The 23,420-nt window shown below is 45.2% G+C and overlaps 1 protein-coding gene across 1 annotated transcript in view; it reads right to left on the reverse strand.

Annotated features, from left to right (window-relative positions):
• Positions 1-403: 403 nt before the first annotated feature.
• The window catches only part of LOC141047691 (multidrug resistance-associated protein 1-like), a 164,572-nt gene continuing 141,555 nt past the window's right edge, over positions 404-23,420 (reverse strand). The window contains exons 27-32 of the mRNA XM_073542906.1: positions 13,892-13,993; positions 12,425-12,571; positions 9,912-10,070; positions 9,613-9,779; positions 8,708-8,902; positions 404-7,049 (exon numbers count right to left, since the gene is read on the reverse strand). Of these exons, the coding sequence (XP_073399007.1) occupies positions 6,941-7,049; positions 8,708-8,902; positions 9,613-9,779; positions 9,912-10,070; positions 12,425-12,571; positions 13,892-13,993 (879 nt within the window). The 3' untranslated portion in view covers positions 404-6,940. The remainder of the gene's footprint in view (positions 7,050-8,707; positions 8,903-9,612; positions 9,780-9,911; positions 10,071-12,424; positions 12,572-13,891; positions 13,994-23,420) is intronic.

Consider the following 23,420-nt stretch of genomic DNA (forward strand, 5'->3'; position numbering starts at 1 on the left):
CGCCTCTGTCTCCAGGTAACCAGGGCGGGCTGCCCACGTTGCAAGATGGCGCGCCGTCAGGGCCCAGCGTCTCCCTCACCGCCGGTTCTGTCACTGGCTGCCACCAAACTCCCTTCTGGCGTATCTGTGCCTTGTCTCTGGGGATTTAGATGTCCACTGGAATCAAGATAAAACGTCCAGATATAAGGAAAACGTCTCTTTAGCAGCCTGGGAGCGGGAGCTGAGCCGACATGCGTCCTCCCTGTTAGTGATCCAGGCCACGCCCCTAATTTGCATTTTCCATGCACACGGCTGGTACTTTCAAATGCAGTTCTGCATTCACTATTCCTTTAGTAAAATACATATTGCTTTCCAACTATTCCCTTCAGAAATAACATCAAAATAAAAAAATAATGATCGTTACTTTTTCATTTGATGATATATTTTATTCATTTTTGTATTACATGTACACATACAGTATATTCAAGTCAGCTGTACATGTCTACATAATATAAAACATTCATAGTGTCTATTTACCCCCCCAAAAAAGATTATATTTTTCTGTAAAGTTATCTTTTGCTTGACTTTGAGTTAATATTGCAACCCCCATTCCCCTGTAAGAAGGTGGAGGTGTTGCCCACGTTTCCCCATGAAGACACGGAAAAGAGAGTGATTCTCCGGAGACAGGATCTGAGGCCTAGCGGGACGATCCCGAGGTCTTAAGACAAAGGCAATGGGCCAACCAAAACAGGGAACACGAGATGGAGTGTGTGCCCCACGTGGTAGTTCCAAGGCATCAGCAAGCAGAGAAGCGAAGTAATGACCATAGTGGCATAAGCAGCTCCTCTAGGGGGAAAAGGACGGGGAACAGTGGGTTGAGAAATATGACTTTCGCTTACTGGACTGTAGTGCTGTTATTGGGGACTCCCGAAGCACTGTGCTGGGTGGTGGTGAAGGCAGAGGAACTAACTGAGGCAGAACCGAGAGAGTTTAGGAAAGAATAGATTGTGTTTGAAGATGTTCTATGTGTTAAGAGAGACGTCCTTGAGGATTTGCACCCACTATTCACTGTACATACTCCTCCCCACATTATTATTTAGTAAAAGACTGTTCATTTTTGCGTGGTGGTCTCTCTAATTGAATCTTATAACATCCGAACCTGGCCAGCCTAAGTCACTGGCATCATGCGGCCTACAAGGACGTGCTTCCCCAACAGCTAAAGGTCACACACCCAAACATTTTCCTGTATCTCACCAACGTCCACCACCCCGTGCCACGTTACAACTCAACATATACACACTTTTAAAAACAATGACAATGTAAAACATTTAGGAAGCCATTTACATGCAAGATGTCTGAAATGACACCCAAATATTGTAACACCTACACGCTTTTTTGTGACTTGAAGAGGTAGTTGAGCATTGCCCTTGTAGTCCATGTTATTTGTACTGTCAAAATTGCATATTATGGTAAGAGTTACAACTGGATTTGGTTCGAAAAACTTTATCACTATGCATTTATCTGTGATCAGTGGTAAAAACATATCCCATAAACAGGAAAGATGATTAATGAATGATCTCTGGGGGGTCTGGCTGCCAGGCTCCCACTAATCCTGAGAATGGGGGGTCTTAATTTTCCTTGCTGAATGGAAGGGTAATGCACCTGTACCACCAGTCCTACAGAGAGTGAATGGAGCAGCGGTTGCACATGCTCACTAACGCTCCATTGATACAGCGGACTTTGGAACTCCATTCTCGCAATTGCAGGGGGTCCCATTGGTTATACATTTATGTTATTTATAGGATGAACCCTTTAAATAAACTAAAGCTAAAAACATTTTAGCACATAATTTAAAGAGGACCAGTCACCAAATGTGTTAAAACAAAAAAGTTATCTATATATAAAGCTGAGTATGTACAGTATGTATGTGTGTGTGTGTGTGTGTGTGTGTGTGTGTGTATGTATGTATGTATGTATGTATGTATGTATGTATCAAGCCTCGCCCACTCCATAGCCAATGGAGAGCGGTGGTGGGTTTGGAAGGGGTCAGGACTGACCGAGGGGATTTCGGGTGACAGCTGACAGAGGAATGGAGGATTTGGTGCTCGGGCGGTGGACAGTGCGGAAGCCGGGCGCAGGTAATCACTGCACGGGGGCTAACGAGGGAGTGCGGGAGCTCTGATAGAGGAGGCAGCAGCTGCGGACAGGAGGGGAGCATAGACCACTTCTCCGCATCCTCCCTCTCTCACCGAGCGCACTCCACCGTGTCCCCACATGACTCCGCTGCCCTCAGCCTGTCACAGCCCTTTCATGGCGGGTGTGCAAGCTGGGCTCACACTGCATGGGAGGTCTCACAATACACGGGTGGTCTCACAATACAGAAGGGATCTCTCAATACAAGGGAAGGGTGCTCACAATACACAGTGTGTTTCACACTGCAAGGGGAGGGGTGCCCACAAGGCAAGGGGAGGGGGCGCACAATACACGGTACTCAGATGTGTCCGCTCTTCGTCAGTCATTACACTGACTGCCCATTCTGTCAGGAACACCGCACTGCACTTGCTCACTGAGCCAGTGCGCATGTCCTGAGTAAAGCGAACTGTGCTCAAAGATACCTGTGGAGCGAGCAGCAGCCGAGTAGGTGCGTACTTCAGAGCCGCAGGACCTGAAGCACGTGACTGCTAGGGGCGTGGCCTAAGCTCCAGAGAGCTAGGAGCTGCAAGAGAACTCCTAGCAGAGTAACTGCGAGACAAAGTTACCAAGGGGCATAGACAGGGAGGATAGTCAGGACGTAGCCAATGAATCATACACAGAGATAGCTGCAAGGTACAAGAGGGGCGAGCAGAGAGTAGTCAGATTACCGGCAATGAGTCATACACAGGGAGGGTAGCGAAGTACAGAATCAACAGGCAAACTCACAACGGGGAACAGAACCAGGTCAGAACCATATAAACAAGTTATAACAACGAACAGGCACAGGCACACAGAGGTCACCACACTCGGCCAAAGGCAAAAGTATAACTGACAGGGATTGGAGCTTCCCAGGGGTGTAAGAAGCTCTCCCAGAACCATAGAGAGGCCACAATCATTAACCCCAGGTGTGCAGGTCAAAACCTGCACTGAGCTCCAGACATTAACCCCTGACGTGCAGCTCAAAAACCTGCACTGGGATCATGACTCATTCATTATAGTATCCAATTCAAAATACTTGTTCTCACCCACAAAGCTCTCCACAGTGCGGCACCCCCCTACATCTCCTCCCTCATTTCTGTCTATCGGCCTAGCCGATCGCTGCGCTCTGCAAACGTCTTTCGACTAACCTCTGCACTAATCCGTACCTCCCACTCCTGACTTCTCCCGTGCTGCTCCTATCCTCTGGAATGCTCTACCCCAAGAAATTAGGACTAACCACAATTTGCATAGTTTTAGGCGCTCCCTCAAAACACATTTGTTTAGAGCGGCCTATCACGTTCACTAATCAAAGTCATTCTATGTGTAAGTGTGTGTGTGTAGCCCATTCACTATATCCATCCATCCCTCACTCCCTCAAGATGGCTGGACCATCATTGTAAATATATAATTGTAAATACACACCTGTACTTTGTATCTCCCCCACCTCATTGTAGATTGTAAGCTCTCACGAGCAGGGTCGTCTTATTTTGCTTTAATTATTGTATTGTTAACGTTGTTACTTATGGCTTGTGTTTTGAAACTCTGCAGGGAGCGCTATCATTTTGAGAAAGGGTTGACCATTTGCATCTCCTTATTTATGACACATCAAACTAATGGTCAAAATCTTATGGTGAATTTACTTTATCATACTTTTTTGTTGCTTTTGCTTTACAAGGAACCAATCCAATACTCAGATCTAACATTTCCAATTTTCTTTTTTTATCCTTTGCAGTGATTGACAGATGCAGGGCCTAGTAGAGTACAGTACAGAGGTATTGCAGCGCCTTGTAGAGGCTTGTTCTTTAATGAAACTCAAGGAAGGTACAATAAGTTTTAAGAATTTTCTTAAAAACACTTTCCTACTTTATCATGCAAAGTAATAAAAACAAAAACTCATTTTGGTATCGCTGTATCCTTAATTATCTAAACTACAAAGCCATTATACTATTTACCCACACAGTTAAAAAAAAAATGCCAGAATGGCTCACATTTATCAACTTCACCTCCAAAAAACTGGCACAAAAAGGATTATAGTAAATTTGACCAGAAAAAGGTGCAAATGCAACAATAAATCGGTCCCCATATTCCTCTATTCAATAAAAAAAGTCCTTTTTTTCCCGAATCCTTTTTTTATTTACTCATCCATCCCTGTGACACTATACACTTAACAAAAATAATTCTGTACTTGACTGCTTTATACCCATGGATATCACATAGTATGGGGACATGCTACAAATTTTGTGCAATCAGACATTGCATGAATGGTGTCTTTTCTATGGATCTTTCGGTCACATGACGGCTACAAATACTTTTAAGCAAAGGGAATCTGTCAGCAGGTTTTTGCCATGTAATCTGAAGGTAGCATGTGGTAGGGACAGAGACCCTGATTTCAGTAATGTGTCACTTATTAGGCTCGGGGCTGTTTCAATCCGGACATTCAGCGTCTCCCATTTGCACACCACCTCCTCACCCCGCCCCCTATCCGTCGGAGTCCCGCAAGGTTCAGTCCTAGGGCCCCTGCTCTTCTCCATTTACACCTTCGGCCTCGGACAGCTCATAGAATCTCATGGTTTTCAGTATCATCTCTATACTGATGACACACAGATTTACATCTCTGGACCAGATATCACCTCCCTACTAAACAGAATCGCTCAATGTCTGTATGCTATTTCATCCTTCTTCTCCGCTAGATTTCTAAAACTTAATATGGACAAAACAGAATTAATCATCTTTCGCCCATCTCACGTGACCCCCCCAACAGACCTATCCATTAAAGTAAACGGCTGCCAACTCTCTCCAGTCCCACAAGCTCGCTGCCTCGGGGTTATCCTTGACACTGATCTATCCTTCAAACCACATATCAAAGCCCTTTCCACTTCCTGCCGACTTCAACTCAAAAATATTTCACGGATCCGTACATTCCTCAAACAAGAAGCTGCAAAAACCCTAGTCCATGCCCTCATCATCTCCCGCCTTGACTACTGCAACCTCCTGCTCTGTGGCCTCTCTAACACTCTCGCACCCCTGCAATCTATTCTTAACTCTGCTGCCCGACAAATCCACCTGTCCTCCCGCTATTCCCCGGCCTCTCCCCTCTGTCAATCCCTGCACTGGCTTCCCATTACCCACAGACTCCAGTTCAAAACCCTAACCATGACATACAAAGCCATCCACAACCTGAGTTCTCCGTACATCTGTGACCTAGTCTCCCGGTACTTACCTGCACGAAACCTTCGATCCTCACAAGATCTCCTTCTGTACTCCCCTCTTATCTCCTCTTCCCACAATCGCATACAAGATTTCTCCTGCGCATCCCCTCTACTCTGGAACTCTATACCACAACATATCAGACTCTCGCCTACCATGGAAACCTTCAAAAAGAACCTGAAGACCTACCTCTTCCAACAAGCCTACAACCTGCAGTGACCACCGATCCACCAAACCGCTGCATGACCAGCTCTACCCTCGCCTACTGTATCCTCACCCATCCCGTTGTAGATTGTGAGCCCTCACGGGCAGGGTCCTCTCTCATCCTGTACCAGTCGTGACTTGTATTGTTTAAGATTACTGTACTTGTATGTATTATGTATACCCCTCCTCACATGTAAAGTGCCATGGAATAAATGGCGCTTTAATAATAAATAATAATAATAATAAAATAAATGATTAATCACCAGGGCAGCACGGTGGCTCAGTGGATAGCACTGCAGCCTTGCAGCGCTGGAGTCCTGGGTTCAAATCTCACCAAGGACATCATCTGCGAGGATTTTGTATGTTCTCCCAGTGTTTGCGTGGGTTTCCTCCAGGTACTCCGATTTCCTCCCACACTCCAATGACATACTGATAGGGAATTTAGATTGTGAGCAATGATAATGTGTGCAAACTGTAAAGCGCTGCGGAATATGTTAGCGCTATATAAAAATAAAGATTATTATCACCAGGAGATTATAAGTGCCTGGACTAAAGTCACGGCCCATCCTCTGATAAGTAGCTCACTGTCAATAGACTATGTACACAAAGCTGTGGTGTGGGTGGGGGCAGCTTTCTGAGCTCTGCTTCATGCTACATCTCAAAACTCTGTCACAACTGCTGCACCCAGTAAGCTAAGTGATACATAGCTGGAATCAGGGTCTCTGTCCCTACATTATGTTGCTCTCAAATGAGGTAGCAAAAACCTGGCAATAGACTCCCTTTAACATGGGGCTCTATGTGAGACTGAAGAATGACAGATGTTTGACAGATAGCATCAATCCACACATCTGTCGGACGTACACTTTTTTTCAGGTTTATTTAATATTTTGAGCCATACATCTCAGGACAAGTCGGATATAAACCTACATTATCAGAGTTTCCAAGCAAACTAAAAATGTAGCTAAATCATCCTACCGGGACTATATTAGTGAGTTGTCTAACTTACAATATACAGATGCTGAAACTACCGTATATTTTTAGTTGCTGGAAAATCCCTTTTAGGAAGGGACATATTTGTATGTGCTTCGGAAACAGAAGGTCTAAGGGGTCAACTTTCACTTTGTGGATTTGGCCAAGTTTTTCATTTTTTAACTAATATAGTTGCGTTATTTTTCTGTGCATATTTAGTCTCGTTCCCAGTATCGGTTATGGAATAATATACATGCGTGATGTCTTTTCCTGCAGTTCTTCATGTTCAGTAATACCTACTTGACACAACACTAAGGCACTGAGGCTTTGTAGATGACATTGTTACGCATGGTGCATATTGTTGCTTCCCTCCAGTGAATATACAGTACTATGCATTGGGTTTACATAGTTAAATGATATTTGCATCTTTGGCCATAAAGTAAAATAGTCCTTTATTTTCCAGTAATGTTGATGGAGTGTCAAATTCTACAATTTCACCTTTGTCAAATACAACAATCCTGTAGGGAAGGAAAAAAAAAGTATAAAATAATTCACTAATAAACATTTTAAGAACATTGCTGTTCCTAAGGATCTGCTCAGAAACCTTAACAGATTGCAACGCTATTGAGATACCCATTAATGTAATAAAACATTAGATTTTATTCACATACTACAAAGATGGTTTATTAAAACTTAAAATGTCATTTATTAATACACCATATTTTCCGGATTATAAGACGCACTTTTTTCCCCAAAAAATTTGGGGGGGAAATGGGGGTGCATCTTATAATGCGTATATACCTTACTGGTACTGTTGCTGCAGGCCGCAGGCTGGGATGAGGGGGTGTCCAGCGTTGCTATGGGGGTGTCTGGTGGTGCTGCTGCGGGTGTCTCTGGTGCTGCGCCGACATTTTGTGAAAGGCTAGAGCCCCACAATTCCACGGTTTCCGGTGCGGTGGACTCCGGGAAAATGGTCGCTGGGGGCGGTGCATGCACAGATGGAGATGTCGACATCAATATCTCGGGAGATGCGATTTCAACGCAAAGGAAACCATGGAACTTCCGGGGCTCTGGCCATTCACAAAATGTCGGCAGAGCTATGGCAGCACCGGAGACACCCGCAGCAACACCGGGCAGCAACGCCAGACACCCCCTCTAGAACTGCACGGCACCCGCAGCATCGGAGACACCCGCAGCAGCACCAGGCAGCAGCGCCGGACACCTGCAGCAGCGTCGGACACCCGCAGCACCAGACACCCGCAGCGGCGTGCCGCACATGGGAACACCCCCTCTTCCCAGCCTGAGGTCTGCCTCCTCCAGTAGCGACCTTGGGACCCCACTTCACCGCAGCCACCACCCCTGGTAGGCAATAAGACGCATGTATTATAAGAAGCACCACCATTTTATATAAAAAAAAAAAAATTCCTATTTTTCTCCTAAAAATTTGGGGTGCGTCTTAGAATACGAAAAATACGGTATGTGAAAATAAGAAACTTTGTAATATAACTTATCAAAGAAATCAGCTTCTTTCTCCTCCTGGACTGATCATTCATTCTCAAAATTCTCAATTCCTGGGTAAACTCTGTGTTCAGAGATGACAGATTGTTACATCACTGAGATAGGAGATGGCAGTTGGTGCTTATAAAGTTCTATCTAGAGGGGAGAAGAAAGAAGAGGGAGGAGCGAGGGGCCAAGTTCCTCCCTACCTTTGTCAAGTCTTGTCAGTAGCAATCCTAAAAGTTAATATCAGCCCTTTAAAGAGCCCCGCCACATGACTTAGAATAAGAAGCCAAGACAGGAAATTCCATTTTCAGAAATGTGTTACTGGTACTTGCCCCTCATCAATGCAAAACAAGTGGTTTGATTTGGCTGGGTGAGAGGCCTCGAACAAGGGATCTCAGGCGTAAAGTAAGAGTGCCATATTGGTCTAGGGAGATTTTAAGGCTATGCAATGGATATTCCAATTGTTAGTAGGTCACTGCAAGGCCTGTAAGTCTCCTTACACCAACTTTTCACTCTCAACAAGGAGAACGTTTAACCCTTAGATATCTGTAATAACATGTGAGTTTTACAGTCCATTACTAGCTGGCTACAAGGTAACAAACACTTGGGCGCCAATGCCATGATAATTACAATAAAGGGTAATATGGCAAACACAAAAATAATAAAGGATTACCGTGTATAATCCATGATTGTATTGAGTCTATGAGCAATTGTGATTACAGTACTATCCTTAAATTCTTCTCTGATGGTCGACTGAATGAGTTCATCAGTCTCCAGGTCCACAGCGGCAGTGGCTTCATCTAACACCAGGATTTTTGTCTTACGAAGTAGTGCTCTTGCCAGACACACCAGCTGACGCTGCCCAACACTAGAGGATAAAAAAGGGCCTCTTTTTAGTAATAGAAAAGGGCATATAGTATAATTCATGACTACAGCTTTGACATCTCCCGGCAGAAGTCAGTATCTATTGTATTGGCTATCTTTATTATTGCTTTGCTATGAGAACAGAACACAGCCTAAAGCCCCCATCACACACAGCGATCTCGCTAGTGAGATCGCTGCTGAGTCACAAGTTTTGTGACGCAACAGCGATCTCACCAGCGAGATCGCTGTGTGTGACACTGACCAGCGACCGGCCCCTGGACGGTTATCGCTGATCGTCCTGAAATGGTCAGGACATTTTTTTTGATCGCTGGTCTCCCGCTGGCCAGCACGCATCGCTGCGTGTGACAGGCAGGAGACCAGCGATCAGCGTGCTGGTAACTAACGTACACAGCGACACGCCCTCTCGGTGTCGCTGGTGCTGATCGCTGGTGAAGCTGCCTGTTTGACAGCTCACCAGCGATCATGTAGCGACACACCAGCGATCCTGACACGTTGATATCGTTGTCGGGATCGCTGGTGAGTCGCTATGTGTGACGGGGACCTAACACACAAACAGGATCCATGACGTCATCACAATAGAACACAGCCTATTTACAAAGCACAAAGTGAAAATTTGGCAGCACATGGAATCCATCAGCATATTTACAAATTCTGCAATATCACAGTATGCAACATATGACTTTTAGAACACACCTCAGATTTTCTCCTCCTTCAGAACACATGTGATTAAGGCCATCAGGTAAAGATGACGCAAAACTTTTCAAGTGAGCCAATTCTAGGGCTGTCCAAATGTCCTCATCTGAATAATTATCAAATGGATCAAGATTCATTCTCAGTGACCCAAGAAATAAAACTGGATCCTGTATAAGGTAAAACAGACATATTAAGTTCAGAACAGATTGCATTATTGAACTATAATTTGAGTCATAAAAACTGAATAAAAAAAGTAATCAATTCTGTATACAAAAAATGTAAAACCAAGTTGGCTTTACCTGTGGGATGATTGTTATCTTAGATCTCAGCTCATGAAGGCCTAGCTTTGATACGTCTATTCCATCAATGTGAATTGTCCCAGTCGCAGGCTCCAAAATTCTGAACAAACCCAAGGTGAGAGAGGACTTCCCAGCTCCAGTTCTCCCTACGATGCCAACCTGTCCATACACACATTAAGAACAGAAGCCATGATGGTACTATTACCAACGACGTCTGTAGTCAGCTTTACTTTTATACCAGTAATATATTGTGTGAAGTATGGCTATTAGCTGTAAGGATATTATGATGTTACTAAAATCACTCTTATGGAAAAAGGAAATTGTGGTTTCATCAAATTTTTTTAAGAATTAAGGGGATTTTCCCAATTCCGCAAATGCCCTTATAGGGATTCTCTTGTGATTACGTACAGATCGGTGATGGTCCAACCACCTATATGGAGTGCCGATTGGGGCACATTTTTCTCCTTTATATTGGAGCAGCAGTCTGCCGCTCAATTCATTCTCTTTAGGGGTGATTAAAGAAGCCAAGGTCAGCAGTCGTCATTCCCAAAGAGAATAATTGGAGCAGCCAAAGGCTATTTATCTATCTCACAAATGTAACGATAGTTTTAATGGAATAGGTTTGAGTAGGTCGTTAATATGAGATCAGTGGGGTCTGAAAACCGGCAAACAAACCGATCGGCTGTAACCAGCACTATGTCTCCCTATATCGCCCCACCAATCTCACATTGAAGATATAGCGAATGGACAGGTCATTAATTATTCAGTCCTGGACTAACCTTTAAGAACTCTTGCAGTAACAGTAAAGACCTTTAAAATTAAAGGGGTTTGCCCAGTCTTAATACTACGAGTCTGCATTCAACTAAAGAGGTAAGTATTGTAGGCACTCAGCGGTAGATGTAAGCTGGTGCTCCATGGTAGAACGTGTAGGGAGTAATTATGAAGAAAATACCATTGCAATTCCAATTCCAAGAGATAAAGTGTGAATTTATTTCATACCAGCAGTCTGTGCAGATGGGCCAACGTTTCGGTCTATCAGACCTTGTTCACGGCCGACATGGAGGGAGAGACATGTGCGTGCTGAAGATGTAAGTCAATTGAAAGTGCCATGGTATTTTCTTCATATTTCTGCATTGACTGCAGACTTGGGAATCCTCATATCGCGGGCACTGCAAACTGAGGATTCTCCGGTACCAGGGCAGTGAACAGTGGATCAAGTGACCCTAAGTATTTGATTATGCATACTCCTGGCCACAATCCGACTGTCACTATGAATATGTATTCCGTCGTTGCTCAATTCGCTTCCATTGAGCGAGGCTACACCCATCTATTCAAATTGTGACCGGGCGTATGGAAATTGGATAGCTGCAGTCACATGACCGGTGTTCCCAGAGCAGACACTGGAGAATCCTCACAGTTTGCAGTGCACGCGATGTAAGGATTCCCAAGTCTGCAGTCACATAGAGCGACTGCAGACTTGTCGTTTTCGGCTGGATAACCACTTTAGCCAGGAAAAACTCCAATCATGCCAGATACTAGCATGAGACGGTCTCATCAAAATGAGTTAAAACAATAAAGCAGTGATGCAACAATATAAGTTATCACCTGTCCAAAAGACCGCTGGGACCTCAATCATCCCAAGAGTGCTGTACTCGGTTACCACTGACAGTCCCAGGAGCAATGGCTACGTACATGCGTGGCTACTGCTCGATTCCATTGGGGCACTTTAGAACCTAGTATTTGAGATTGTTGAATGTTCCCCATCGGTATGCAAGAATCCTTACAACAGGTGATGGGAATAAGGGTATGTGCACACGCTGCGGAATGCTCTGCGGATTTGGCCGCACGGATTTTGTAAAATTCGCAGGTAAATCTGCAGGTCAAAAGACCTGTGGTTTTACCTGCGGTTTATCATCTCTACAATGGAGGAGATGGTAACCCCCAGCGGAATCTGCCGAAAGAATTGATATGTCAATTCTTTCTGCAGTTTAGAAACCGCAGCAAATCCGCGCGGAAAAATCTGCACCGTCTGCACTGCGGTTTTTGATATCCATAGGATATTATGGTACTGTACACCGCAGCAGAAACTGCTGCGGATCCGCAGCAGCCAAATTCGCTGCGGATCCGCAGCAGAATCCACAGCGTGTGCACACACCCTAACCCTTTAAGAGTGTCTCGATTATATGTTTTTCATTTAAAAAGTGACTTTATAGATATTTATAATTATGTCCCGTTCAAACAAAAAAAAAAAAAAAAGAACAAAAAAATAGAATAAGAAAACCATGGAAAGAAACATGTTCAAAAGGGTGTGAGTTGAGTCATCACTCCGATTCAGTGTTGACTCCACCTGTCCTCCCCTATATTGCCGTTTATGGCTCTGTTTACACGCAGCGTTTATTTTCCACAAGGATTTTCCACAACCAACAAAATGAGCTTTATCCCAACTCAGATTCTCAGACAGACAATGCTCTAAGGAATTCCTGAACAAAAAAAAACAAAAAAAAGACACCAACCTTTTCTCCAGGTTGGATAGACGCAGTGACTTTCTTTAAAGCCAGTTCTAGGTCTTTCCTATACCGAAGGCCGTAATTCTGGAATTCTATTTTACCAGCATGTGGCCATTCTGTTGGTGCTGAATCATATTCCAATGTCCACGGGGCCTAAGGAGACAATAATGTATAAAACAAATGAGAAATATAGTCAAAAATAGTCAATTAAGATGTGAAACCAAAGTGTTTGCAGTTTTATATCAAGGAGATGGACATACTGCCCACGTTCCCCCTTGAAGACACCCGTATTGTTGCAATGCGTAATGTGTATTGGGACATGTGCTATTAGTTACGGCGTTGTAGTTTGAGCGACAGTAGAGATAGTTAATGTTTTGAACTAGCTCAGAGTGGGAGAGGTCAAAGTGACAGGAAGTTAGATAGGGCCCAGAGTGCAACAGAAGCAGACCTATGTCAGTAGAGAGTGGAGCCGCGTGACGCGAGTGGCCCTGATGTGAGAAAGGAAGTGGTAGAGAGGTTGTGTGTGAAGATGCTCCATGACTTTTGTGAATTATGCACCCGCTATCTAATGTATATGATCGCCACCAAGTTGAAGTTCAGTAAAAGACTGTTTTATATTTGGTTGGTGGTCTCCCTCATTGAACTTTACAACACCTGGTCCTGGCCAACCAAAGTAACCAGCATCATGAGGCCTGCAAGGGCGAAGCGCCCCCATAGACAAAGCCCACACACCCAGCCAGGAACCTCATCTTCATGTAGTTTGCTGGGGTTTGGAAGACGAGTACCTCGCACCCAACAACCACCCCGTGCCATGATACATTACATTATTAATAACAGTACTAACAATATACTTCTGCATTGTGTTGGGAAGTGAAAAGATAGCAATCAGCCAGAGTGATGAAGGTCTGTTGTACAGTGTCTACGAGAATGTGCACACCACAATTTCTAGATGTCGGCGTACCCACAGAATGTTTGAACCAGAAGATGATGATGATTAGAATTTGTGCCTTTTATTTTTTTCGGATTTTTAAAAATAGATTTTTTCACTTTATTTTATAGTCCCCCCTAGGGTCTTGTAGCTGCGATCGTCTGATCGCCTATGCTACACATAGCAGTGCTTCAGCCCTGCTATGTATAGCAGAAATCATGATCTCTTGTGAATGTTGGCCATGACAGCCAGAGATCTGCTGATGACCCCAGTGCCAGAAATAGGCATGGGGGTCATCAGCAGACCTTTGCCTGTCATGAAAACCCATCAGCACCCTGCAATTATGTCACTGGAGCATGAATGATGCGCGTCCCTGTCAGCGCGTATTAAATCCCACTGTCAATCTATGAAAGCAGGATTTAACAGATTAACAGCCGCGGGCAGAGCACCGATCCACCCACAGCTGTTAAAGGCACATTACGCCGGATTAAATTAGCTGTCAAGCGAAGGGAAAGATTATATGCCCGTCAGTCATAGGTCCTTACCTCTGGCTCCACATCACAGTACTCCTTCACTCTCTCCACAGAAACGGAATTTGTTTCCATGTCGGTAGCAGTGTGCACGGCCTCTTTTAAAACACCTGTCAACTAAAATGTAAATAGCAATTATCTCTTTTTACCATTATTAGGTATTTAGACATCTATTCTAGAAGAATCATAATATAAGTGCTGAGATATTTAAAAAAAGACCTTTAAAGGGCTTGTCTGGTTTGGACAGCTGCTGCCTATGTCAATAGTCCCTAAACAATGTGCTGACCCCAGTGAGTCCCCTCTACAGGAACACCACCAGCTATCATTAGTATAAGGTTTCAGGTGCAGACGATATGATGGGGCTCTGATTCAATAAGAATGGAATTGCGCAAATGTCCCATTATGGGTCCATACCAGATTCGCCCATTTTGACTGTGCTGCTTCAATCTGGCATGAAAATGTCAAAGGTTGCCAAATTTTTACTCAATTCTGCGTTGCGTAAAATAACTTTTTCAAAGCGTTTTAGGCCAGTTTTCTGGACTGAAAGCTTTCATGAATTGAACCCAAAAACTTTTTGAGGTGTCTAAGTTACCAAAACTGCTCCCATCACAGACTTATGAAGCTGTTCTAGAGCAAAAAAAAAAAAAGCAAATTTGCCTAGTTATGCGTAGTATATGATTTGCGTATGTTGTTCAGGTTACTGAGAAATATGAGTGGTAATTAAAGCGATCCTGTTCCGCTGTACATGCAGTCCAATCTGTATAGAGAAGGAGAAGCGGAGCACAATTATATGTAGGTTTGTTAGAAAAGATTCTATATAGCCTGAATTTAAGTTATTGAAATCTTTGGTCCCCCTTGGTTGGTCCTAATCTATGATTGACAGCTATATCTGCATGCTCAGACAAAGGGATGACTGTCAAATACTGCTTAGCACCGCCCACTGGACTCGTGCATACAAGCACTAGGGATCACAATGAATAAAATGCAAGTTTTTAAGAAACTTTTCTAACATTATATGCACCAATCTGATCAGCTCCTCCTGCTCTATAACATCCAGCTTGAAGATCAGATACCATCTTCAACATGACAGGTCCCTTTAAGCCATTTGGAAGCTATAATGACAGTCACACTGGTGTGCATTAAACTTCCCAAAGAAGAGACATAAGTCACTGCACACATTCACTGGTGCAACATCGTATGTGCATCACGCTTCAATGAGGACACTCCAGCCCCACTGATCAAAACAAGAGCTGGGAATCCCAGGATTTAAAGGGATTGTCCCACAAAGTACATTTTAATTAATAGATCTTAAAATAAAAATAAGTTCCACAATTGGATGTGTTAAAACATGAATTTTTGTAATAAACTCACCGTAAAATCCTTTTCTCCGAGACGCTCATTGGGGGACACAGGTACTGTGGGCGTATGCTACTGCCGCCTAGAAGACTGACACTAAGGCTAAGTGCACACGTACCGGAACTCTCGCGGAAATTACTGCGAGAATTCCGGAATTCCATTCCGCGGGAAAATCGCATTTTAAATTCCCACGATTTTCCCACGGAAAAACTAGCATTTTGCAAGCGTATTTAGCTTGCAAAATGCTAGCGTTTTCCAAGCGATCTGTAGCATCGCTTGGAGAACTGATTGACAGGTTGGTCACACTCGTCAAACATAGTGTTTGACGAGTGTGACCAACTTTTTACTATTGAGGCCGCCTATGCAGCATCAGTAGTAAAAGATAAAATGCAAAAAAAATAAAAAATGGTGTTATTCTTACCCTCCGACGTCCCACGCATCCGTTCCCAGTAATCCTTTGCGAAAATGCCCGCGATGACGTCCGTTCTCACGGGATCGCGATGTCTCGCGGTAATTCGCAATGACATCGCGCGAATGACCGCGAGACTTCGCAATCCCGCGAGAACGGGACGGGACGAGAAAGGCTGCGCGGGACGTCGGAGGGTGAGAATAACAATATTTTTAAATTCTTTTTTTTACAGGGTTATGGTACCCAGAGCCTGGAGGACAGTCTCCTCTCCTCCGGACCGTGGGTACCATCCGCAATTGTTCTGCTTACTTTCCGCATGGTGTGCACAGCCACATGCGGGAAGTAAGCGGAACAATGCATTCCTATGGGTGCGGGATCGCCGCGATTCCGCAAATTAATGAGCATGCTGCGGTTTTTACCGCGAAGCGATTCCGCCGCGGTAAAAACCGCAGCATTAGCACAGCATTGCGGAATCCCATAGGAATGCATGGGATGCTTATTTTTCGCGTTTTCGCGGCAAAATCGCGCGATTAAAACCGCAGCGGAAACGCGAAAAAAACGCCACGTGTGAACTCAGCCTAAGTGAAAAAAAGAGGTTAGCTCCTCCTCCGCTGTATACAGCCTCGACCCGGTTGTGGGCGGAATCAGTTTAGTGCAAAAGCAGTAGGAGATCAAAACAAAAATCAGACAACATCAACCTTAATGCAGGTAACAATATGTCTAGAAAAAAACACCACCCTAATATCATTCAAACAGTATATTAATTAAACAAAACTAAAGCCAACTTGGCTATCAGGGTGGGTGTTGTGTCCCCCAATGAGCGTCTCGGAGAAAAGGATTTTACGGTGAGTTTATCACAAAAATCCATGTTTCTCCATCGCCTCATTGGGGGACACAGGTACTGTGGGACGTCCAAAAGCAGTCCCTGGGTGGGAAGTTGACTCACCTATCCAAGCTACATGCACCTCCTGTCTAAAGGTGCGCCACCGCTGCTTGGAGAATCCTTCTACCCAGACTCGCATCTGACGAAGCCTGAGTATGGATATTGTAGTGCTTTACGAACATGTGCAAGCTGGACCAGGTTGCAGCCTTGCAAACCTGTTCCGCCAATGCCTGGTGCCGAAGTGCCCAAGAGGCGCCCACTGCCCGAGTAGTGTGTGCTCTGATCCCTGTTGGAACTGGTGTGCCTCTGATGTGGTAAGACTCCTGAATAGTCAAACGAATCCATCTGGCTACGGTTGATTTTGAGGCAATGAGTCCCTTCCTGCGCCCCTCGGGAAGCACGAACAGCGTGTCCGTCTGACGAAAGGGTGCTGTCTGCAACACGTACCTCCTGAGAGCTCTCACCAGGTCCAACGTATGAAGAGCCCTTTCCACACGGTGTACCGCTGGACAAAAAGAGGGCAAGACAATATCCTCATTGATGTGGAATGAGGAAACGACCTTCGGCAGAAAAGGAGGGGCTGGTCTGCGAACCACCTTATCTTTGTGGAAGACCAGAAACGGAGCTCGGTAAGATAGAGCTGCCAGCTCTGAGACCCGCCTGATTGACGTTATTGCCACAAGAAATACTACCTTCCAAGAAAGGTAGGTTAAAGAGACCTCCTGTAACGGTTCAAATGGAGCCTCCTGTAGAACACCTAGGACCAGGTTAAGGTCCCAAGCATCCAGGGCAGGGGCGGGCTGGGCCGGGTGGCAGGGAGTCAAATGCCCCCCGGGCCACTCACCCAGCAGCTGTGCATGTCCGGCCGCCTGATGGCTGCACACAGCAAACTGCGTGCGGCCGTGTCTGCTGTGCTGTACAGTACTGTGATGCGGCTGGCAGCAGGGTTTGTGTCTAGATCAGAGTTGATTTCTTCAGGTAATGATGTCACTGGAAGGGGCGGGGATTCCTTCAGTCCAGTGACGATCCAATAGCAGGAATTGAAGCTGTGTTTTGGCAAGGCTGCTGGAGAAGGAAGCTGAGGGGCTGCAGCATGGAGCCCTGTGAGGAGAGGACTGAGGGGCTGCAAATGGGAGTGAGGACGTAGAACTTGGTGTGAGGACCCTGAGGATGTATTTTGGAAAGGGGTTGATACCACTTGAGTGGGCCTGCATAGGGAAGATTGTGATGAGGTGCTGTGTGGGGAATGGGGGGAATGATGAGGGGCTTTGTGGGGAGAAAGGCTGGGTGATGAGGGGCTGTGTGTGCTGAGAAGGGATGATGAGGGGCTGTGGGGAGATGAGGGGCTGTGGGGAGAAGGGATGATGAGGGGCTGTGGGGAGATGAGGGGCTGTGGGGAGATGGGTTGATGAGGGGCTGTCAGGAGAAGGGATGATGAGTGGCTGTGGAGAGATGAGGGGCTGTGGGGGGCTGTGTGTGCTGAGAAGGGATGATATGGGGATGTGGCGAGATAAGGGGGTGTGGGGAGAAGGGATGATGAGGGGCTGTGGGAAGAAGGGATGATGAGGAGCTGTGGGGAGATGAGGGGCTGTGGGGAGAAGGGGGATGATAAGGGGCTGTGGGGAGATAAGGGGCTGTGGGGAGATAAGGGGCTGTGGGGAGATAAGGGGGATGATGAGGGGCTGTGGGGAGAAGGGATGATGATGGGCTGTTGGGAGATGAGGGGCTGTGGGGAGAAGGGGGGCTGTGGCGAGATGATAAGGGGCTGTGGGGAGAAGGGGGGATGATAAGGGGCTGTGGGGAGAAGGGGGGATGATAAGGGGCTGTGGGTAGAAGGGATGAGTAGGGGCTGTGGGGAGAAGGGGGATGATGAGGGGCAGTGGGAAGAAGGGGGATGATGAGGGGCAGTGGGGAGAAGGGGGATGTGAATGATGAGGGGCTGTGTGAGGAATTAGGGGTGATGAGAGGCTGTGAGGGGAATTGGGGGTGATGAGGGGCTGTGAGGGGAGAAGGGATGATTAGGGGCTGTGGGGAATGGTGGGTGATGAGGGGCTGTGTGTGGAATGGGGAAATGTTGAGGGGCTATGTGAGGAATTGGGGGATGAAGAGGGGCGATCAGGGGCTGTGTGGTGAGAAGGGGGATGATGAGGTGCTTGTATGGGGAATGCGGGGATAATGAGGGGCTGTGTGGGGGATGGGGGGATGATGAGGGGCTGTGTGGGGAATGGGGTGATGATGAGGGGCTGTGTGGGGAATGGGGTGATGAGGGGCTGTGTGGGGAATTTGGAGAAGGGGGGATGAGGAGGCGCTGTGTGAGGAATGGTGGGGGTGAGGACCTTCATAATGTGTGTATATATATATATATATATACACATACACACACACACACACACACACACATATATATATATATACACACACAATGGGGGAAAAAAGTGTTTAGTCAGCCACCAATTGTGCAAGTTCTCCCACTTAAAAAGATGAGAGGCCTGTAATTGACATCATAGGTAGACCACAAGTATAAGAGTCAAAATGAGGAGACAAATCCAGAAAATCACCTTGTCTGATTTGGCAAGATTCATTTTGCAAATTATGGTGGGAAATAATTGTTCATTAATAAAAGTTCATCTCAATATTTTGTTCTATCCTTTGTTGGCAATGACAGAGGCCAAACGAATTCTGTAAGTCTTCACAAGGTTGGCGCACACTGTTGGTGTTATGCACTCCTCCATGCAGATCTCCTCTAAAGCAGTGATGTTTTGGGCCTGTCACTGGGCAACATGGACTTTCAAATCCCTCCAAAGGTTTTCTATGGGGTTGAGATCTGGAGACTGGCTAGGCCACTCCAGGACCTTCATATGCTTCTTATGAAGCCACTCCTTCGTTGCCCTGGCAGTGTGCTTGGGATGATTATCATGCTGAAAGACCCATACTCATTTCATCTTCAATGCCCTTGCTGATGGGATGAGGTTTGCACTCAAAATCTCACAATACATGGCCCCATTCTTTCTATCATGTACACGGATCAGTCGTCCTGGTCCCTTTGCAGAGAAACAGCCCCAAAGCATGATGCTTCCATCCCCATGCTTCACAGTAGGTATGGTGTTCTTTGGATGCAGCTCAGCATTCTGTCTCCTCCAAACACGACTAGTTTTGTTTCTACCAAACAATTCTATTTTGGTTTCATCAGACCATATGACATTCTCCCAATACTCTTCTGGATAATCCAAATGCACTCTAGCAAACTTCAGATGGGCCTGGACATGTACTGGCTTAAGCAGAGGGACACGACTGGCACTGCAGGATCTGAGTCCCTGGCGGCATAGTGTGTTACTGATAGTAGCCTTTGTTACGGTGGTCCCAGCTCTATGTAGGTCATTCACTAGGTCCCCTGTTATGAATGGGTCACCGAGGAGGAAAAAACAAAAGGCTAAGTCACAGAAAACCAGAGAGGTTGGTAACTATGCAGATTGCAGATACCTGATCCTAACCACACAACTAGCAGCAGCCGTGGAGCGTTCCTATGATGAACCTAGACGCTTCATCACAGCCGGAGGACTAAATAAGCTTAAAGCAAGAAAAGGGGAAAACTAACTGCCCCAGAGCAGACCCCAAAGGAAAGACAGCCCCCACACATGTATTGATGGTGAAACAAGATGAAAACACAAACACAGGCAGGAAAACAGGCTGAGCAAACGATGGGGCCCAAACTAACTAGAAAGGACAGGAAAGGAAAGACACTGTCTGCAATCTGCCAAAAAACCCTACAAAAATAATGTCCAACACTTCTGATAACAAAATTAACCCTGAAGTCACTAGACTTCTCCCACTATATCAGCACTCTGAAATATTCTGAGACAGAGCAAAAAGAGGCCAATCTAATAAGTGACAAAAAGCAAATTGGCAAATACAGATAAATAAGAGTGGAAATTCAGCACAGCCCCAGCCGGGGCTGGCTGACCACACAAAAAACTGAATACACCAACAAAATCAAGTGTGAACATTAGCAGAAAAACTTAGCTTAAGCTGACTGGGACAGAGCTGAGAAACAAGACCTGACAAGCCAGAAGGAATCACCAGCACCAGAATAGGGCGTCGGCTGTCTTAAATCCAGTCTGAGATTCCTGAGGTCCAATAGTCATCCTCCTTATCAGGTGGCAGATCTCCACTGATTAAATCAGCCACACTACCTCCTGTTACCACCAGAGGGAGCCTGGAAGGAGAACTCACAACTGGTAGACCAGAAAATGAACTCACAACAGTCCCCCGTGTGGTTCTGGGATTTTTGCTCACCGTTCCTGTGATCATTTTGACCCCACGGGGTGAGATCTTGCATGGAGCCCCAGATCGAGGGAGATTATCAGTGGTCAAGTATGACGTCCATTTTCTTATTATTACTCCCACAGTTGATTTCATCACACCAAGCTGCTTGCTTATTGCAAATTCAGTCTTCCCAGCCTGGTACAGGGCTACAATTTTGTTTCTGGTGGCCTTCGACAGCTCTTTGGTCTTCACCATAGGGGAGTTTGGAGTGTGACTGGGGTTGTGGACAGGTGACTTTTATACTGATAACAAGTTCAAACAGGTGCCATTACTACAGGTAATGAGTGAAGGACAGAGGAGCCTCTTAAAGAAGAAGTTACAGGACTGTGAGAGCCAGAAATCATGCATGTTTTTAGGTGACCAAATACTTATTTTCCACCATAATTTGCAAAATAAATCTTGACAAATCAGACAAGGTGATTTTCTGGATTTGTTTTCTCTTTTTGACTCTCATAGTTGTGGTCTACCTATGATGTCAATTACAGGCCACTCTCATCTTTATAAGTGGGAGAACTTGCACAATTGGTGGCTGACTAAATACTTTTTTTCCCCACTGTATAATACATATAGGACAGTGAGGACCTTCATACTATATATAGGGGGCAGTGGGGACATCATATTGTATATAGGGGCTATGTAGCCATTTTACTATATATAGGGAGCTCTGGGGTCCTCAATATATTATAAAGTGCTTTGGGGACCATCATATTGTGTATTGGGGCTGTAGGACCATCATTCTGTATATACAGAGCTGTGTGGGCACTCAGAGGACATTATTTGTTATAAAAGGAGACATTAGTTTTGATAGGGGCACTCAGGTTCCATTATTTATTCATTTTTGTTGGGGGGGCATTATTAACTTTAAGTGGACACTCAAGGGTATTTGTTGCTGGAAGGGGGCACTTGGGATATTATATAGAATACAGGCCTTTGCAGAGTAGGGGCATTAATACTTTCTATGGGACACTTTCATTTTTTCGGGAGGGAGTAATCCTAATAATGGCACAATTTTTTAAATATTGGGGTCAGTGCTCCACACCGCAAGTGCACACAGAGTGGGGAGTTTTTGTAGGTTGGAAATAGATGGCAACGTCACTGAAAATGTGTTTTTGTTGTGCAGACAAGTTGTGGCTGGAGAAGTGGTAATGGAGGTCTGGGCCAGATGGAAAAGACTGGAAAAGTGAACGACCCGAAACATGTGTAAATTAAGCTGTACTGTAATCACGTGTATGTTCTGTGGGACTGGTATCTACCAATATATGGTTACTGTAAGGTGGGAACATTGCTCTTTTTAGTAGTGTTTTTATTTTTTTATTTAGTAACAGCTTAATGTGTTTCAGTCATTATGTAGTAGAAGGTGTATGGTGGTGTCATTGGTCTTTGTATAGATTGTCTTGTTATGTAGAGGTAATGGTCATATTATTTTGTATTCGCTGTGTAGTGGTGATGGTACATTGTGCAGCAGTATTGTTTTGGTCTTTTATAGTAGTCATTTTGATAATATTGGTCATTGCATTATGTGTTGTTGGCTAGCATCAGTGATATACTGTAATTACACATGTACAGATGCTATTTTATATGGATATAGGGGGGGTCATATGGGGAAACATGCACTTTGGGGCTTGGACCCCTGATGTTTTAGGACCCTAGCAACGCCCCTGCGTACTGTGTGTTTACATGTCCGTGTTTCTGGAGTTGTATATATGTTTGAAGGTAAGCTCAGTTATGGTACCATATCTAAGCAGTAAGCTTGGTTCTGGTACTGTATCGATGTAGTAATCTAGATTCTGGTACCATATGTATGCCATAAGCTTGGTATTGTTCCCGTATTTATGTAGTAGACTTCGTAAGCTTGGTTCAGCTCCCTTATCTCTGTAGTAAGCTCTGTTCTGCCCTCATATCTCTGTAGTAAGGTCCTTTTAGTTCCTATATTTCTGTACTAACCTCGGTTCTTCTCCCATATCTCTCTAGTAAACTCTGTTCTGCTTCCATATCTCTGTAGTAAGCTCATTTTTGCTCCCATATCTCTGCAGTAAGCTCTGTTCTGCTCCCATAGCTCTATGTAAGCTCAGCTCTGCTCCCATATCTCTGTAGTAAGCTCCGTGCTGCTCCCATAGCTCTATATAAGCTCAGTTCTGCTCCCATATCTCTGTAGTAAGCTCGGTTCTGCTCCCATATCACTGTAGTAAGCTCGGTTCTGTTCCCATATCCCTGTAGTAAGCTCATTTTTGCTCCCATATCTCTGTGGTAAGCTCGGTTGTGCTCCCATATCTCTGTAGAAAGCTCATTTTTGCTCCAATATGTCTGTAGTAAGTTCCGTTCTGCTCCCATAGCTCTATAGTAAGCTCGGTTCTGCACCCATATCTCTGTAGTAAACTCTGTTCTGCTCCCATAGCTCTGTAGTAAGCTCCGTTCTGCTCCCATATCTCTGTAGTAAGCTCGGTTCTGCTCCCATATCTCTGTAGTAAGCTCTGTTCTGCTCCCATATCTCTGTAGTAAGCTCGGTTCTGTTCCCATACCTCTGTAGTAAGCTCGGTTCTGCTCCCACATCTCTGTAGTAAATTCCTTTCAGT

This window comes from Dendrobates tinctorius, unplaced genomic scaffold (genome assembly GCF_039654945.1).
Source record: "Dendrobates tinctorius isolate UK_male_01 unplaced genomic scaffold, ASM3965494v1 ptg000129l, whole genome shotgun sequence".
Classification (NCBI taxonomy): domain Eukaryota; kingdom Metazoa; phylum Chordata; class Amphibia; order Anura; family Dendrobatidae; genus Dendrobates; species Dendrobates tinctorius.